The 20,226-nt window shown below is 40.2% G+C and overlaps 1 protein-coding gene across 4 annotated transcripts in view; it reads right to left on the bottom strand.

The window, feature by feature from the left end:
• lrrc39 (leucine rich repeat containing 39) overlaps positions 1-20,226 on the bottom strand; it is an 85,579-nt gene that overhangs the window by 50,209 nt on the left and 15,144 nt on the right. For all 4 annotated transcript variants that reach the window (XM_067230691.1, XM_067230687.1, XM_067230688.1 and 1 more), the window contains exons 3-5: positions 3,043-3,148; positions 2,773-2,929; positions 2,376-2,512 (exon numbers count right to left, since the gene is read on the bottom strand). In XM_067230691.1, coding sequence (XP_067086792.1) covers positions 2,376-2,512; positions 2,773-2,929; positions 3,043-3,148 — 400 coding nt within the window. The remainder of the gene's footprint in view (positions 1-2,375; positions 2,513-2,772; positions 2,930-3,042; positions 3,149-20,226) is intronic.

The raw sequence follows: 20,226 nt of genomic DNA, 5'->3' as shown, positions 1-20,226 counted from the left end.
CTGTAAGTGTAAATGTAAAGTGAAAATAACAAAACCAGTCAGTATGATGACTTGAGCGAATATCATTCACGTCTTACTAAACAGCGGCCACGCGAAAGGGAATGAGGAAACGGTTTCCTCTACTAAAAAATACAATGCGGGTCACGTGAAAAAAAGATCCAAAGACTCGTAGAAAGACCGAGTCGGGAAATGAACGAATCGTTTCTGTTTCCTTGGACGAGCCAATGCAACAGTCCCGATGCGCGGCCACGAGAAAATGAGCGGATCACTCTTTGAGAGGACTCGTTACTCCCGAGTCCTTGTAAGGATTTGTTCAAAATTAACGAATCGTTCACGAACGACACATCACTACTCCGGGGCTCTCGGAGAGCTCGGAGAGGGCGTTCCCCGTAGAGGAGGGCGTTCCCATGTGTCCGTTTTTTGGAAAACGGATAAGCATATATCGGCTTTTAAGTGCTTTGTGCGCAGGAATTTACTCGACGGAACTGTCTTCTGAGATTCTGTTTCCGCCTGTTTGAAATTATTTGAAACACATTTTAGTTTAGCTTGACTTTTAGCCTGACATGGATCAGTCTAGTTCCGAAGTATAAGTTACCTTGGTTACGTAGCTAGAACTAAAATAAGCCACCTTAATGGAACGGAACTCTCGCTAAAGTAAGTGAGACTTGGCTTTTCCTTAATCGACGTTGATGGAACACCCCTCTGATCAGGGGCAGATTATGTTTGAGATAACAGATCTACAAGTATGACAGCACTACCTTCTGACCAGTCAATTATCTTGAAAATGGAATAAATCGCTCCTAGCCTGTGACCTCAGTGCATGAATAGTGAGATTGTGTGAAATACATTTTGGTCATATGTACAATGAATGTGTCTTAAGCGACGTTTACAGTGGGTTAAGAAGCTTGATCCAGTGAATGTTAATTCAACACCTTTTGGCAGAGAAGCCACCTGTAGTTTTATGACACCTAACTAGGAGATGAGTGGTCAACTCCTGTGGCTTTATTATCTACTGGTTTGGAGAGAGATGCCACATCAAAGAAGCTGGTGGCATCATGACCTGAGACTATTGTTTCAATTGTCACTGAGTTGAGTTAGCCAATCACAGAGATCGCTACATTGATTGATTGACAATCTAGGAGACCATTTGTTCTAAGTTTATATAAGGCCATGTTTATGCATGTTCTCTATGTGTAAGATTATAGTTATAAGCTTATTTTGAGTAAAATATGTAGCTCTGGGGCCTGATCCATAAAGCGAGTAAAAGAAAGTGGGGATTACTTGAATTAACCCAATAAATCGGTTAGTGCGAAAGCGGTTCCATACAGGCCAATTGTAGTTCATGCAATCAGACCTTTCGAGCTTTAATTCAAGCCAAGTTATGGTAGTCAATAAATTCTGTGTGCACTCTATTCTTAAGCAGCCTAAGAGGTTGCACATGGATCAAAACGATGCACCATGGCAAAAAGCAATGTTCACGGCTATGTGACCTCTCCCTGAAAGTACGTTCTCTGCAAGCCGTTAACTATGACAGCTATGAGCATTTTATGTAGCACAAGCCTAAACGTTATATAGCCTATATCACATATAATTAAACAGTATATAGGTTTGTATATTATCATTTATCACTGAATATCTTTTTATTTTAGCTGATTGTCTATAAAGTCACATTTTTCATCTGATAGTGGTTAATGAAGGTAAAATTATGGCAGCACGGCAAAAATCTGTAGTAAATCATTGTTTTCAACAATGATTACAGGAATGTATGGTTAACCAACAACACAGGTTAAGCGTGACAGTTAGTCTGCTAAAATAAACTAGTATTAAAGTCCCAAACCTGACTTGAATTAACCTAACAAGTCAATTGGGGCTAAAGCGGTTCCATTAAGGCCAATTCTACTTCACACAATCCGACTAATTTGAGCCAGGTTAAAATTGAGATGTTGAGGTCCTTTTTTTATAGACCTTTACATCATTGATAATAAAAAAAAACATACACCCACTAAACACATCCAAGTTGACTTTTTTGACATTGTTTTAAATAACTGCTATTAACCAATACATTAACCAATAACTTTTTAACATGTTGTACCCTGATAGAGGCATGGATTTAGGTTTGTTTTTGCAATTGTAATGTTAACTATTTATGAAGCTATGATCATTCTATAGGGGTAATTTAGGTTGCCACATATTTTATGTAGCATCAGCCTAAACGTTTGATGGGCTATGTAGGTTTGTATTATTCTGAAATCCTTGTTCATCATTGTATAATGTATTAAATGTTTAATTTCTTTAAGTTGATTTTCTATAAACGTACATTTGAACTGATAGTGTTTAATAAAGGTTTTAGTGGAATTAGTGACACTGACAGGTACCTCAGTGGGTAGCTCATCAAGGTCCCTGTTCATTGCCAAGTCCAATTTCTCTAGGTTTTCACAACATCCCAGCTCCTTTGGAAGACTTTGTACTCTATTGTAACTAACCAGCAACTCCCTTAGCCTGGCAAGTTTACCTGCAATGAGAACAATTAACATTCAACCTATTTCATTGGTCCATAGTTCTGATTCTTTAAACATTTTCATTACTATAACATTTCACTTCATACATGGTTTTTATGTTTTTCTGTAAAATACAGGAGTTGCTATATTGGTAAACAGGAATGGTGGCAATAGGAATTAGCATCAGTTTTGAACATGGACAAAAGCCAAATACAGTTTCACATGAAATAATGCTTGTGCTTTTAAGTAATCATTATTTAAATGGTTTACTGACCAATCTCCTTTGGAATATCTGTTATGGCATTGCGGGAGAGGTTGAGAACAGTGACATTTTCAAAACTAGCAATGAAATGTGGGATTTTCTGCAGTCCAGCCTTGTGTATCTGCCATTCATGAATATGAGGAAGATGTATCAAGGATGGCGGTATAGTCTATAAGAGAAATTCATAAGAGTTAGAATGCACCACTATGATCTTAGTTATCTGTTTAATTTGAAAAAAGTAGAATGAATGAATAGTAGAATGAATGTATAAAAGATATCCACCTTCCATTCTTCCTTTTCTATCCTAAAAATCACACGTCCTTCTTCTATTACCACTCTGTCTCTCAACTTGGCCAAGACTATCCGGTCCTCCCACGGTTGGGCCAACCTATGGAGAATAATGAAATTCTCTTGTGTTCTTGGGTTATATCAAATTTTTTTACCAACTTTCACTTTCAGTATACATCAATTCCAGGACATACTGTTACAAGCACTATGCTACTATATTTAAAAAATTTCAAATGCTTACACATTTTTTTTAACTTGTCCTCTTTTTTTCCAAATTTAACACACAAATCCAAGAACTGCACACACAAAATGCTAAATGCCTCGCTTCTCTTGCAAAATGAAGCACTGCATTCAAAATATCACAAACACGTCTCAAAAGCAAACATTTGTCATCATGTTGCAAACACTTTTACCATTATATTACATTTTTGGATATATCATATACACACAGTTATTCAAAACCTAAAGCTCTTCTTTCATGAGCTCCTATGTACATTTCTGTACAAGGTTGAAAGTAAATGGCAGAGATGAGGAAAAATTCATTCATCAAATTAATTTTTTTACTGTAAGCATTTGTGGTGTTTCTACCATATTGTCAGAATGTCTTCTTACAGTCACTGTACTGTTGCACAGTATGATACAGTAATCCACCAGACTGTGACCAATCATGCAGTGCACTGCAGTCAATGGATGCATGGGTGCTAAAATATGTTTGTGTATAGTATACCGTGTGATGTGCTGAAACAGCTATTATGTGTACATTAGTACATTACAGTAGATTGTTACATACCTGTTATCTTTTCTACAGTAAAGGTTCAAATTATACCCACCACTGTAAATCGACTCAAATTAGGCTATTTATAGGCCTATTCTAAAGCCATGATTAGTTGGTGTTGAGTTAAGCAATGAGTGTTTGCACATGTGAGGAGTTAATGCGAGGCACTGATGAATTAGTGTGGCATTTTTATTGGTTGTGTTTTGAAAAAGGAAATCAAGATGCTTCCTGTTAGAATTTTGTGTGTTACGTGGAGAATTGTGTGTTGTTTTGCAAAAAGTGTTTTATGAAATTGAAACCCGAGTCAAAGGCCAAAAATGTGCATATGGTTTTGCTGATTTGAGGTGCGGTTCTGGTGTTTGAGTGTCAGGCTTCAGAAATGGTGTGAAAAATAAGGAATTTGTGTGTAAGCATTTGAAAAAAAACTGTAAACAAGAATTCCAAGAGGAACGGATTTTCATAATTAGTTCAGCCTTTTCCCAGGGAAAGCACCGGAGGGCATTATGAAATACATTTTGGTCATATGTACAATGAATGCGTTTTAAAAGAAGTTTACAGTTGGTTAAGAAGCTTGATACAATGAATGTTGATTCAACTCCATTTGGTAGAGATGCCACTAGCAGTTTTATGACACCTAACTAGGAGACGTGAAGTCTAGAGACGGGAAGTCTGAGTGACCTGGGAGAGTTCTTGTCACCTGGGGGGAAGAAGCAGATGGTCTGAAGACAATGTGGATTCAACTGTATTGTTCTTAGGAGTTAACCAATAACAGAAGAGATTTGGTATAGCTGCATATTTGTAGTATGGACCAATGACTTTTGAGAACTGTCGTATCTATAAAATGGTATGTTGAAGAATGTTCTTGGGGGTTCAGGGCCATCAGCTGGGTAGTGCTGTTGGGCTGGATTCTCCTGGTTCCATTCTAGAATGCTAGATGGAGCTGTATGGAATTGTCTTTGTGTTATTGTACCAGGCAGTGATGCAGCCAGTCAGGATACTCTCCATTGTTACCTGTAGAAGTTGCAGAGTATCGTGGAGTCCATGTTGAACTTCCTCAGCCTTCGGAGGAAGAAGAGCCATTGCCTTCTCTCTTTGTGAAAGCTGCTGACTCTCTCCACCGTGGTCCCATTGATGGAAATGGGGGCGAATCCTGCTCCCTGTCACTTCCTGTAATCCACAATCAGCTCTTTTGCTTTGCTGACATTGAGATGGAGGTTGTTGTCCTGGCACTAAGATGTCAGGGCTCTGACCTACTCTATGTAGGCCGTCTCATTGTCGCCGATGACAGTCTTGTCTTCAGCAAACTTAATGATGGTGTTGGAGCTGTGGGTGTCCACCTAGTCGTGCGTGAACATGGAGTACAGGAGAGGGCTGAGCACACTGCCCTGAGGGGCGCTGGTGAGTCAGGGGAGGAGGATGTTGTGGTGCCTTTGTGCTCAGCCTATGTGCTCAGCCTGGGGTCTGTTCGTCAGGAAGTTCAGGATCCAAGCCCAGAGAGCGGTGTTGAGTCCCAGATCTCTGAGCTTGATAACAAGCTTGGAGGGCACAATGGTATTGAATGCTGAACTATTGTCCATGGACAGCATTCTCATATGTGTTCCTCTGGCCCGTGTGGGAGAGGGTAGTGTGGAAGTGTGGACTTCCTCATGGTGGAGGTGAATGCACTGGGAGGTAGTTCTTCAGGCAGAGCGGTTTTTGTCTTTTTGGGGACAGAGACAATGGTGTTCTTAAAATATGTGGGTACTACAGACTGGAGCAGTGAGAGATTGAAGGTGTCTGTGAAGACATCTGCCAGTTGATCTGCATACACCTTGAGAGCTCGACCAGGGATGCCATCAATTCCAGGTGCCTTGTGTGGATTAATCCTTTTGACATCCTGTGACACATTTGCCCTGGATATTACGAATATATAATATCCGGGGCGCCATGAAGAGAGGGGCGGCATTTTCCGCAATTTTTGTGTTTGGTTAAAAAAGGTATTGCGATTTTGTTCGTGCCATTCATTTTTCCCTAAAGCACTTTGAGCTGCAATTCTTGTATGAAAAGTGCTATATATGTGAGTCAGGTGGCTAAGCGGTTAGGGAATCGGGCTAGTAATCTGAAGGTTGCCAGTTCGATTCCCGGCCGTGCCAATGACGTTGTGTCCTTGGGCAAGGCACTTCACCCTACTTGCCTCGGGGAGAATGTCCCTGTACTTACTGTAAGTCGCTCTGGATAAGAGCGTCTGCTAAATGACTAAATGTAAATGTATATAAATAAAGTCTTACTTACTTACTTATTGCACCGTTAGGGGTCAAATTGGCCCATGAGTCTACAGACAGGGGCGTTGTTACTGACATGTAATGATAGCTAGATGGTGCTTGTTGCACCGAGCAAAAGCACGGTCGTAAAATGAACGTGCTTTCGTCAATCTGTCATTTATTTCCTTGTTAGTAGGTGATTATTTCATTAGAGCATTTGTTGTCTAGCCCTTCAATCATTAAGTTAACCCTGTAAGTATAATATTACAACGTCACCTTTAGTTGTCCAAAAAAACACATTTTCCCCCATTTTTGGGGGAAAGACTACATTTTCATAGCCATTGGGTCTTATTGTATTGCCTTGCAATGCCATTGGATACTAAATGTGTATATAGATCTGGCTATAAGGCCATGAACTCATTCCACCAGCCAACTTGTTTCTTGTTTTTGAATCTCCTTGTTTCATTGGACTGAATATATCAACATTAAAGTAAGTAAATTCCATGAAATAATTTTTTGGGGTGATTGTTAGAATATGTAGTTCATGTAAATACTAAGTTATTGTGGAATTCATGCATCACATTTGATTTTCAGATTGTTTTGTCTTTGTTGTAATTTTACAACGTTGGGTCAAAATGGTAGCTAAAATAGCAATTGCACCTTGCACTCTACATGGAGACATTACACTTCTCGAATGTTCAGATACAGGATAAATACTTACAGAAATATAATGTATTTGATGATTCACACTTTACAAATGGGTTATTTGTTATAATTTTCAGTTTAGACCAGATTTGAAGATTTCTAAAGCAATGTTATTTCTATGTTAGAAGTGAAATATAGTCAACTGTTTTTTTAAATCTGGACTTTGCTTGTTTGCCCAAATATCTGCTTGTTGCACAAGGCAGATACTGTTTGTGGAATGCTTTGGAGGATGGTTGTTCAGGGACAAATGTAAATGTTTTGGAATGTGGGGGTTGCATGTATGGTGCATTGTTCAGGGACAGTTGTGAATGTTCTGCAATATGGGGATGTAAGAGGTCTGGGGGGTTGTATCTTCCTTTTAGAATGTTAAATAGAGAGCACATTAGGCTAGCCAGACAGTATTGTGTGCCTTCAGTGGAATGTATTGCATGAATAAGATTAATTTGCATTGGAATTAGGTATACTTGAACATAATCTAACTATTATTTCCATTTCAGAATGACACCAGCAAGGAGAGTTTACTTCAGTATGCATGATGTCATTGATGCTATTCAAAATGGAGAAAGTGATATTGACATGGAATCAGACTCCAGTGATTCAAGTGATGAGCAGGTGGTTGAAAATGTCGAGGAAGTGGAAAAAGAGAATCAGAGACCCACTGATTGTCCAACTAATGATGATGATGGTAAGGACATCGAGCAAACCAACACAAGCCAACCAAACCACAACATATGCGCTGTCAAGTGATATGACAACAGGGCAGTCACACTTGTGTCATCCTTTGCTGGCATTGATCCTGTGCAAAAGATTCAAGGCTGGAACAAAGCCACCAAATCTTACATTGAAGTTGAGAGACCTCATATTGTGGGTGCATACAACAAATACATGGGCGGTGTGGATTTACTGGACTCATTTGGAGCCAAATCCAAGTTCCTCATGAAATTGCGCCGCTGATAGTTACATCTTCTGGCACATTATTATCATTGTTGTGATCAACGCCTGTCTCCTCTACAAACGGGACCAAGAAAAATATGTTGAACAGGAGACTGTTTCAGGCGCAACTAGCTTCCTCTCTCATCCTGACAGACAGAGCTGTCAACACACCAAGGAGAGGGTGGCCATCTTCAGCCAGTGGGAGCCCTTTGACATCGATAACTGTGACACCTCAGAGTCCTGTGACTGCTCAGAAGAGACCATCCTCAGTTAATGGGGGTCCACCAAATGGGGTCCCAGCCAAGAGGGCATGTGAACCACCAACGGCTGGTGCAGGGACATGGTCGCACATTTCCGGTGAAGAAAACGAGAGGACGCTGCAGACACTGCATAAAAGGATATTCTAATACGCTGTGCAGAAAGTGCAATCTCCATCTCTGCTTTTCCGAGGAAAGGAACTGCTTTTGGGACTACCATTACACGTGAACAATGGTACCCGGGGTCTTTGAAGTTTTCATTCTGTTTTTATCATATTTATCCAGTATTTTTTTTTTATATTCTGATTCATCAAAATATGACTGTTGGGTGATTATTGGGTGTGCTCAAGCCTTCGGCGAGAGCACAACCTTTGTTCTCTCACATATATATTTATTTATTTATTTTCGCCCCCCTAAGGATCAGTCAATATTTGGACTACATACAGAATGGTGGTGTCAAAAGGTTCGTCTTGGTAGCGTTTGCGTTGGTTGTATTTTTATTTACGTTCCGTTGCATGGTTTAAGTAGAAATTGCGTTTTTGTGGTGAAAAGTGAAGCTAACGGTGGCTAATTTGCTAGCCACAGTCACTGACGTTACTAACGTCACTACGTCACTAACGTCACGAAAACACGCGTGACTACCTGTAGCAGAACATTCGTTTCACATCTGTTAACTTGGGGGATAGCTAGGCTAACTATAGCTTTACTGCAAGGCAGCTGCAGGAACGCCACAAGCAAAGAGGCCAGGGTGATAACTATTTACTCATTTTACTTTGTGATGTGAAACACAATTATGAAATGTAATGTACAATATTAGCTGATATTATTAAGGAAGTAGGCCCACATCTACTTTTGGAAACGGTAGTCTACTATTTCACTGAAGCATTAGCATCATGACATTAGCCTCTGTTGCCCGGGCAACACATACTACAGTGGTCTATGATGCATCTGTTTTCAATCTTTAAAATAAACATTCCTCACAAATAAATTTTCGTTGTAGGATTTATTATGACATTACATTACAAGTAAACGATTTGTGGGTGAAATTATCATTACCTGTGGTTTCAAACCAGTGTTGCTCACTGCAATGCTGTAGCCTACGCGAGACACTACAAAAACATCTACACAGCTGTAGGAAGTCAAACGGCGACAGAACATGTTCGGCACTCCCCTTACTTAAATCAAAAGTCTATCTAACTACTAACCTGAACTTCATTGCCACAGCCTAAACGTTGCCAATCTGTTCATGAAAATAATTAATTTCAGCCTAAACCGTACAACGGAACGTTAAATCCAATTCAACCAACGCAATCGCTACCAAGAAGAACACAGCAGTAGTCTACTAGTACTTTACCGTAGTAGTACAATTTACCGGGGCAGCTTCTCCACACAGGGCTATATCGCATTTTGCGTTGTTACTGACAATGATCGCTACCAGTGAGCTTTTTATGAATGAGCGATTTTCCACTAAATAAATGTCAAGCTTATTTACGTTTTGGGGGGCATATTTTCAGTTAGCAGATGGGACTGTCTGAATCGCGATTCCATCTTCTACTGCCGGGTAACGTCGTAGAATAATCTTCAAAGGGGGTTCTTTATTAATGAATGAATGCAATGAGTAGGCTACATGCCTGAAAATATCACGAGAAGGGAAAAACTTAAAATGACGTTTAAGTCATAGAGATTAGGTCCATTTTTACACCGGTCTGCCAAATTTATTCGTTTTGATTCAACGATGAGGCTGCCTCTTGCAGGGGAAATGAGAAGACATCTATTTCATTCTACACTTCACTCGTATTTTCAGTTGTAAATGAGCAGCAAAATTTTTTTCCTTTAAATCTATTTAATCTTTATAAATAATAAGTATGCATTTTCATATAAAATATACAGAAATCAGTTGTAAAAATTTCATTCAAAAACAGACCCCTGTGCAACCGACGCAAGCAAGCACACCCTACACTTTCCCCAGAAATTGTACCCTCTCTACATTTACATTTACATTTAGTCATTAAGCAATCCATACTCCAAATTAACCATTAGTTGTTTAGTGTATTTGTTCTGACAGTTTGAGAGCAAATACTGAAATTCTGCTCCCAACTATAGGTCCAACGTTGCATTATTACAACGTTTCCCTAAAAACGTACATAAACATATTTTTTGAATTAATCCTTTATCTTCATCAGAAGACTCTTAGAACATCATCTGACAAAAAAACAAGCAGTTGGTCTATAGTAGCCTGACACAGGCCTGCCAACTCTCACACATTGGCCGTGAGACACACGCATGACATTGTGTGTAGGAAATTGGGATTTCCTGCGTACTTACATTATTCCCTAATCAATAGAACTTTCACTAATCAACAGAACTAGTCATTGGATACTAGTTAGTATGTTCTTATGTAAGTTTGCTATTGATAAGAGTAGATTGTGTCTAATTGTCAGGTTGAATAGATGTTAAGGGTCTAGAGAAAGTACTGTGTAAACGTCTCGTGATGACGACGGGGAGAGCTCCACCTGTGATCTCTCTCTGCCCTGAAAGTCGTCATGGGCTGGGAGCTGTGACTATCTTTCTCTGAGACTGTTGTAACTTCATTAATGCCTGACTGTCACTATCTAAGTTTACATTCTTGTGCCCTATAAAAGATGGTCCTCCGGCCTCCAGAGCTGAGAGAGACATGATTGAGACCTAAGCCTGGTGTTGTGTTGTGATTTATTGTCAGAGGTCTGGTTTTCTCTCCCAATCTGCAGATTGATAATACTTCTAAAAATCCAGAACTCAACTGACCTTAGTCACTCTGTTAATGAAGACGGACAAAACACTTTCTTCATCACTTGCCAGGGATTGAACCAGGGTCCTTTGACTCATGGAACTAAGCTCTCATTAACACCACTTTAGCCAGCTAGCACAGCATTTTATTTTCCATAGTTGTAAGATTTTTTAAACCTCTGCTTATGAAAATGTGAAAGGGCTTCTTAAGCAAGATCATTTTGTCAATGTAAAAATTAGGAATTTGAGAATTTAATTTGAGAAATACAACAATCAGTTTAGCCGAGCTATACTATTGTAATAGCAGATCTTCTAAACATGATTGCTGCATATCTGTTGGATTTTCTGTTCTGTAAAAATGTATGTTTTATATCACACTGGAGAGCTTGTGTTTATTAACTTAACCAGGGGGTCCATGGGAAAGCATGGGGGATGCTAGCCACAGGCAATGACTAGGGGTTAAGATGAGTACATAAAAGACTGAATCATGGCTACGGAGATGTTAAACCGATGTGATCTTTTGTAAAGAAGAGAAGATGTTTAGGTTAAGGAAACAGAAGCTTTATCAGGGGGGTATTCCAGAAAGTGGGTTCAACAAACTGTCAACCTAACCCTAAACTTGAGAGTTGATTTACCCTAAAATGGTAAACTTACCCTAAAATGGGAAACTTTTCTGGAACCAAACTTTTTGGTTGTGTCCTACTTCACCACACTTCAGATAGAAGTGTTAATATGTGTTTATGGTGAATCTGAGCACATATCCCAGAAAAAAGCAACACGGCTGTAGCAGCGTAGGAGAGACAATTGGCGTGGGAGACTATTGCTGGCCAAGTCAATGCATACATTAGAATTGTAGGTAGGAGGATTGTAAGGCCGGAGACGCTTGGTGTTTGTCCCCGGCTTGGGAAACCCAATTCAATTCTGGTTAGATGTTCAGGGAGATAATTGACTCGTTAATATCTGACTCCACTTTTAGAAATGTGCACAAGTGCGTTACCTGTGACCTTGAGCGCTAAACAGTTAATGACATGAAACTCTGGCGTAGGTAAAAATCGTCTGCTTGATCAGAGCATCGACCCTAAAGTATGCGTGTTCACTAATCAGTCGTTTATCATTACTATAATATGGATGTAACCATAGTAGACCTTTGTAAGACGTGTAAACCAATCACTCAGAGGCTCCGGTAAATGCAAAAAATATGTTTTTGTACGTTTTTAGGGAAACGTTGTAATAATGCAACGTTGGACCTATAGTTGGGAGCAGAATTTCAGTATTTGCTCTCAAACTGTCAGAACAAATACACTAAACAACTAATGGTTAATTTGGAGTATGGATTGCTTACATAGCACTATAATACATTTCATTAATAACTAGGGAGTCAGATGGCTGAGCGGTGAGGGAGTCGGGCTAGTAATCCGAAGGTTGCCAGTTCGATTCCCGGTCATGCCAACTGACGTTGTGTCCTTGGGCAAGGCACTTCACCCTACTTGCCTCGGGGGAATGTCCCTGTACTTACTGTAAGTCGCTCTGGATAAGAGCGTCTGCTAAATGACTAAATGTAAATGTAGAGAGGGTACAATTTCTGGGGAAATTGTGGGGTGTGCTTGCTTGCGTCGGTTGCACAGGGGTCCGTTTTTGAATGACATTTTTACAACTGATTTCTGTATATTTTATATGAAAATGCATACTTATTATTTATAAAGATTAAATAGATTTAAAAGCATTTTTTTTTGCTGCTCATTTACAACTGAAAATACAAGTGAAGTGTAGAATGAAATAGATGTCTTCTCATTTCCCCTGCAAGAGGCAGCCTCGTCGTTGAATCAAAACGAATAAATGTGGCAGACCGGTGTAAAAATTGACCTAATCTCTATGATTTAAACGTCATTTTAAGTTGTTCCCTTCTCATGATATTTTCAGGCATTTAGCCTACTCATTGCATTCATTCATTAATAAAGAACCCCCTTTGAAGATTATTCTACGACGTTACCCGGCAGTAGAAGATGGAATCGCGATTCAAACAGTACCATCTGCTAACTGAAAATATGCCCCCCAAAACGTAAATAAGCTTGACATTTATTTAGTGGAAAATCGCTCATTCATAAAAAGCTCACTGGTAGCGATCATTGTCAGTAACAACGCAAAATGCGATATAGCCCTGTGTGGAGAAGCTGCCCCGGTAAATTGTACTACTACGGTACAGTACTAGACTACTGCTGTGTTCGTCTTGGTAGCGATTGCGTTGGTTGAATTGGATTTAACGTTCCGTTGTACGGTTTAAGCTGAAATTAATTATTTTCATGAACAGATTGACAACGTTTAGGCTGTGGCAATGAAGTTCAGGTTAGTAGTTAGATAGACTTTTGATTTAAGTAAGGGGAGTGCCAAACATGTTCTGTCGCCGTTTGACTTCCTAAACAGCTGTGTAGTGTAGATGTTTTTGTAGTGTGTCTCACGCAAGCTACAGCGTTGCAGTGACCTACACTGGTTTGAAACCACAGGTAATGGTAATTTCACCAACAAATCGTTTACTAATGTCAGAATAAATCCTACAACGAAAATGTATATGTGAGGAATGTTTATTTTAACGATTGAAAACAGATAACGCTACATCATAGACCACTGTAGTATGTGTTGCCCGGGCAACACAGGCTAATGTCATGATGCTAATACTTCAGTGAAATAGTAGACTACTGTTTCCGAAAGTAGATGTTCTTCCTTAATAATATCAGCTTATACTGTACATTACACATGACAATTGTGTGTCATATCACAAAGTAAAATGAGTAAATAGTTATCACCCTGGCCTCTTTGCTTGTGGCGTTTCTGCAGCTGCCTTGCAGTAAAGCTATATAGTTAGCCTAGCTATCCCCCAGGTTAACAGATGCGAAACGAATGTTCTGCCAAAGGTAGTCACGCGTGTTTTCGTGACGTTAGTGACGTTAGTGACGTAGTGACGTTAGTAACGTCAGTGACTGTGGCTAGCAAATTAGCCACCGTTAGCTTCACTTTTCGCCACAAAAACTTAACTGAAGCCCAAACCATGCAACGGAACGTAAATTCCAATAGAAGCAACTCAATCGCTACCAAGACGAAACTTTTGACACCTACGTTGTGTATGTAGGCCAAATATTGACTGAGTTTTAGGGGGGCAAAAAGAATAAAAAGAATAATAATAATAATATATGTGAGAGAACAAAGGTTGTGCTCTCGCCGAAGGCTTGAGCACACCCAATAATAATATATATGTGAGAGAACAAAGGTTGTGCCCTTGCCGAAGGCAAAGCACACCCAATAAGAAACAAAATCATATCAAACATGACATTAAAAGCTGTTTAGAACAATATTTACAAGAACACAACTTTTAATGATAATTTCAGTCTTCCTTGGTCCACCTTCCTCTTCAACTGTTGAGACCACCCTTCCAGAGGTGTATCATTAAGGTGTGATTGTCATTTTAGCATTCATGCAAATCAACGACTGTCCCTGACGAGTGTCTGGGTGACCAGTGACAAAGGGGCTGCCAAAACAGCCCTACAGAATGCATGCCAGTCCATACATTGAACATTTAACCACACTGTCCGTTAAAGATCCCATGACATGCTGTTTTTGGATGCTTTTATATAGGCCTTAGTGGTCCCCTAATACTGGGAGTCAAATGGCTGAGCGGTTAGGGAACCGGGCTAGTAATCATAAGGTTGCCATATCGATTCCCGGCCGTGCCAAATGACGTTGTGTCCTTGGGCAAGGCACTTCACCCTACTTGCCTCGGGGGGAATGTCCCTGTACTTACAGTAAGTTGCTCTGGATAAGAGCGTCTGCTAAATGACTAAATGTAAATACTGTATCTTAAGTCTCTCCAGAAATTCAGCCCTGGTGCAGAATTACAGCCACTAAGAGCAGTCCCACAATGAGCTTTCCTCAGGACGTGCCGTTTCTGTGCAGGGTTTCCTCTATATGGCGGCCCGCCACGGCTAAATTTCTGCCGCCAAGGTATTAGAAATAGGGCTGTACAAAATTTTTGTCCGTCTATCAGCAGTGATTGTTAGAGTGCATGTCGGAGAATAGCACGGACACGCGCTTCACACCCAGAGGTGTCAAAAGTATTCACATTCATTACTCAAGTAGAAGTATAGATACTAGGGTTTAAAAATACTTCTGTAGAAGTTGAAGTATCAATTCAAGCTTTTTAGTCAAGTAAAAGTATGAAAGTACTGGTTTCAAAACTACTTAAAGTATAAAAGTAAAAGTAGTAAGGGGAAAAAATGCCAACTTCAGAGGCATGTTATCAATAGCCTTTATTCAAATTAGACGGCGAGTTTGTGAAAGCCTTTAGCTCGTGGTAGCCTACTTGGGTGCGCAGAGCTTGCAGCGCATTCGAAAGGAGTTGTTTTTGCATCCAAATATGTCGAAAAATTCTTCCAGGTACGGCCAGGGATGTAGAAGGGTTGGCTAATCTTCCTAGCTACCAACCCATAGAGTTAATATTACTAGAGGAAGCAACTTTTGTCTTCCAAGATGGCGTCCCCATTCATTTCTATGAAAAGTGCTCAGTGGCGCAGTGAGGTAAGCGAGAGCACGAAACTGGACCACGCCATCTTTCCACTTCCGACTCTTCCGGTCTAGCTTTAAACAGTGGCTCTTTTTTTCCCTAGCTCCGAGACCTCGTGCATGCTTGCAACTAGCTGTACACGTCATACTTTGCGACAAACAGTCGCGAGCATAGATTTATATGGTTGCGAGCGTGTGAGCTAAGGCATTGCAGTGGCAGAATGGGGTACAAGTCCGATAAGAATCAGAGACATGATGCAAACTTTACGGAAATGTATGCTGTCACTGTATAGTATTCCTTTCACTTGGTTTTTAGAAATAGGCTATAGGGCTCAATAGGCTATAGGGCTATTCTAGATGGAACTCATCACATATGTTGCTTTTTTTCTTTGTGATATGAGTATGATTTCCAACGCATTGTATTGGATTAAATAAACAGTTAACATGAACAGCTCCGTCGTTGTTCTCGCCAGGCAAAGAAAGCTTAATAGTTATTTTTGTAACAGAAATCTTCCATAATGCAGACTTACCATAGCTTACTGTCAACTTTATATTCAAACGAAATGCCACGAAATTCACACTGCCTTCAATTTAACATCAGTGTAGAAATGTGGCCTGTGTTTTATATGTTCAACCTACAAAACCAAACGCCTATTAATGTTGTCAGTTCATTTAAGCCTGTTATTGTATAAGTCTATAGTAGGGGGGGGGCTTCGGACAGACCTGCCCTCACTGCAAAAAAAAATCCTATAGGAAACACTGCTGTGTCTGTAGCTTTAAATGCTATGAGGAAGAAAGAGGTGGGGCTAACTGCCATGCTTCTGTCGTTTGCGAGCCATGATGTCTCTTGAGAAAAAAACTATATCGTGCTCGCATGATCGTAGCTTATTTTTTCATTGGTGGGCCAAATTCTCTGTGCGGGCAAAGCAGAGAAAGGGGAGGTAACCTTCCCTATTATGACATCATAATAGGAACATTTTCAAAACCGAGCGTTTGAGCTTTCACTTTCTCAAAGGCGGAGAAGAATACCCAGGGCTTGGTTTACCCATATCAACATTTTTTGCCACTGGGGGACCAAAGGCAGGCTAGGGGAACTCATATTAATGTTAAATAACCTCCTAAAGTGGAAATTTCATGTCATGGGACCTTTAATATAACAGATGAAAAAGTGGTGGACAATGTTATATTAAATATAAAAACAAATGAAGACGTATTTAGATAGCACCCAATTGCTGTGAAAGTACCAAGTCAATGAAGTGAATAGCTACGTACAAGTTCAAGACCAAATCAACGTATTTATTACACATATGTAAGGTCTGATACACTCAAGTTTAGTATCTCAGAAGACTGGACAATGAATACAGGAATCCAAGGGTTGTTAAATAGTATCACAATATGGGAGGATACGAGACGATTAGCATAGCCTTCGCAAGCACAGAAAAAGGACACTGCATGTTAGATAGTTTTTGTTCAGGTCTTTAGATAGGGCTCCTTGACGTTTGACCTTCTATTTTCCTCGTTCAAAGTAGCATGGCATTATACACCTTGGTAATATTGTGATCTCTGACCTACACTAGCGTCACAGGCATTAATCTGTGTGATTAATATCACGGAATTAATCACAATTTTTTTTTCTATTCTAAATGTCCCTTGATTTCTTTTTGTCCCATAATTTTTTCTCATTTTAATGCTCTTATCAACATGGAAAAGTGGATCGGATTGCTTAGTGCAAATGTTTTTTTAAATTGAAAACAACATTGCAATCGGCTGGCTTTGACGAGGGGGCGGAATTCGCATCAGCTGTGTGCTTGGCCATCAAGTGGTATTTCAGACTGGACGTGCTGCGATGATAGCTTAGTTCACAACGACAAAACACACAGATCACTTTGGTCTTGTCAATGGAACCATTTGGCAACTTTTTTTAAGTAAACTTTCCTTTCAGAATCTTATTGGCATCCATTTCGGCATCTCGCGCTCGCCATCCACTCAAAACGTAACGTTAGCCTACTACCAGAGAATGTCTAATATAGAGAGAACTGCCACTGTGGAAACTTCTGGGTTCTGAACTGGTTGCAGTTCCACTCTAGTTCCATATGAGGGCGCTAACGGTCGAGTGCAGAATGAATGGAGGTCTATGGAGCTATACCCCTCAAAATCCACTTTTGTCAGGATATAATTTTTTTCTAGTAACTTGAATTTTGAATTCGAAAGGGGAGGCAAAACAAATACACACTGCTGGGTGTTAGACTTTTTTGAAGTCGCCTTTCTGTTCGAAAAAGCCTTTTAAAATGTCATTGACGTCATACATTTCGTACGACCAGAGATATTGTTTTACAGCAAGCTCTGGTCACTTCCTTTTTTCTCTCGAGCTATCGACAACACAGCTGACAGGTTAGGCTCTCCTTGACAATACACATGCTAGAAAGAGTTTTGGGTTGCTAATGTTGTTGCTAATGTTGCTAATGCTCTGACATTCTGATTCTGCTTCGGATGCCATCAAGCGGGATCTCTGGTCGTAGTCAGTCCTTCACTAACCAATCAGCATTCATTAGCAGAATGCTAGCGTGTTATGGGCAACAACGACTCACCCTGTAAGAAATAGAAAGGACATAAGTTCATTCAATTTTCGACCTATAATCCATGTTGAACATATAAAAACTACAATAAAATCAGAGATTTCTCAACGACAATCAGCTGAAAGAGACAAATGTAGCCGTTTAGCTCCATAGACTCCCATTCATTCTGCACTCAACCACGTTCACTCCCAGTGGAACTCTGGTGGAACTGCAACAACATTCGGTACAATGGGGCTTGATAGGGAGTGGCCAGGCTCTCCTTAAACCGGCTCTGCTACTACTCTTTAGCCGGCTCGCAAGCCCAGTGTGTGCGGCATACCTGTTGTTTTGTTTCCGGTCTAGCTAGATCTGGTGGTGTTGTAGTTTTTCTAACTTCAGTAGTTGTTGCAACAGCATGTGAAAAAAACGACAGTTTGCTAGGCCAAAAAGAACGTTAATCTTGCGCTAAAAAAAATTACGCCGTTAAAATGGGTTTGCGTTAACACCATTAATAACGCGTTTAACTGACAGCACTAATAATAATAACTAGAGAGGGTACAATTTTGGGGGGAATTGTAGGGTGTGCTTGCTTACGTCGGTTGTAGATGTGTCCGTTTATTGATTACTGATATTTCTGTATATTTTATATAAAAATGCGTACTTATTATTTAAGAAAATTGCATAGATTTAAAAGCATACATTTGTTGCTGCTCATTTACAATTTATCCAATCTGACCTTAGACGGCGTCAAAGTCTCTCAAAGCCAGCTGATAAAAAATCGAGGAGTCACAATGGACCCAGACCTTTCATTTGAGTACCATATTAAGCAAATTACCAGAACTGCATTTTTACATCTACGTAATATAGCCAAAATACGAAAATTCCTCTCAAAGGATGATGCTGAAAAACTAATACATGCATTTGTTACATCCCGACTGGACTAGTCCACACTTGACCGGTGGGAATTTAATTATAATATGACTGTAACTGTTAGCTGCTCCTGGCATTCTCTAATCCCTGCTCTCTTTTCTCTGTCCCCCCTCCACACATCCCCTGTGGTGTGGGGGGTTTGAGCTGTAAGCACCTGCCTGGTCATCGGTTTGCCAATGCTGGACCTGGTTGCCAACCGGAAACCAGTCTCCATGACGGGCAACAGCGAGTTTCCCGGTCCCTCCCTACATCTACCAAGTTGAACAATGGATTTTGATGTTTCAAAACCCATTGACACTTCCCTGCTGTATGACATGTTGTTAAGCCTGTGTTCTGCTCCTCTCTTTCACCAACTGTCTCTGGAGGAGGGGATCCCTCACTGAATTGCTCCTCCCAAGGTTTCTTCCATTTTTGGGTGTGCTTTGCCTTCGGCAAGGGCACAACCTTTGTTCTCTCTCATATATATTATTGGGTGTGCTTTGCCTTTGGCAAGGGCACAACCTTTGTTCTCTCACATATATATTTATTATTATTAGGGTTCCTCCGGTAGGAGGAAACCCTATTGTATTCGTTAGTTTTATTATTAGGGAGGAACCCTATTGTAATTGTTGGTATTATTATTAGGGTTCCTCCGGTAGGAGGGAACCTATTGTTATTGTTGGTATTCTTATTAGGTTCCTCCGGTAGGAGGGAACCTATTGTTATTGTTGGTATTCTTATTAGGTTCCTCCGGTAGGAGGGAACCTATTGTTATTGTTGGTATTCTTATTATTATTTTTCTTCTCCTTGCGCCCCAATATCTCAAAAAGTCCCTGGTCATAAATGTTCTAATTTGGCACATTGAGACTACATCCAAGTGGGTACCCCCACACCAAATATGGGCCACATCGGACCATAGGGGGCGCCACAGGCCACGCCCAAAAATCCGATTTTCAAAGTGATGGCATTTCCACCCCATTGCTCCAATTCTTCTGAATCCTGGTGTGCATGCCTCATTTTTCATGAGGAACAAAAAAGCCTCAAGGACCCATAAGGTCCGCCATGATGGATTTTCCTGTACTGTGATAATTTTGGAAAACCTTCAGAATTTCTCTTCTCTTGAACCAAAGGTGAAATTGACTTGTGATTTGAAGTTGTATGTATGTGGTGAAGGGGGCCTGTGAGCATGTCCAGGTCTGCCGTGGATACATGGATGTCGAATGTCCACTCTGTGGAGTGACGGTGGGTTTTCCCCTATAACATCATTAGGGTTTTCCCACTGTGTCCAGTGTATCCTCACCACTTGGCCATAACGCTGCATAGTCTCATCATTATTGTTGATTTGTATGCCAACATTGTGTAATCAGTAATGGGATATTTTTAAATTTGTGTTTGTTGTCACACCCTAAAAGGGTGTGAAAGGAGGGATTTATTTGAACTTTAAAAATATCCACTTTAAATCCTTAAATGGGTTCTTGATTTCAATA

This window comes from Osmerus mordax, chromosome 27 (genome assembly GCF_038355195.1).
Source record: "Osmerus mordax isolate fOsmMor3 chromosome 27, fOsmMor3.pri, whole genome shotgun sequence".
NCBI classification, from domain to species: domain Eukaryota; kingdom Metazoa; phylum Chordata; class Actinopteri; order Osmeriformes; family Osmeridae; genus Osmerus; species Osmerus mordax.
Note: the sequence above shows the minus strand (reverse complement) of the source record. Positions and strands in the feature narration are given on the sequence as shown.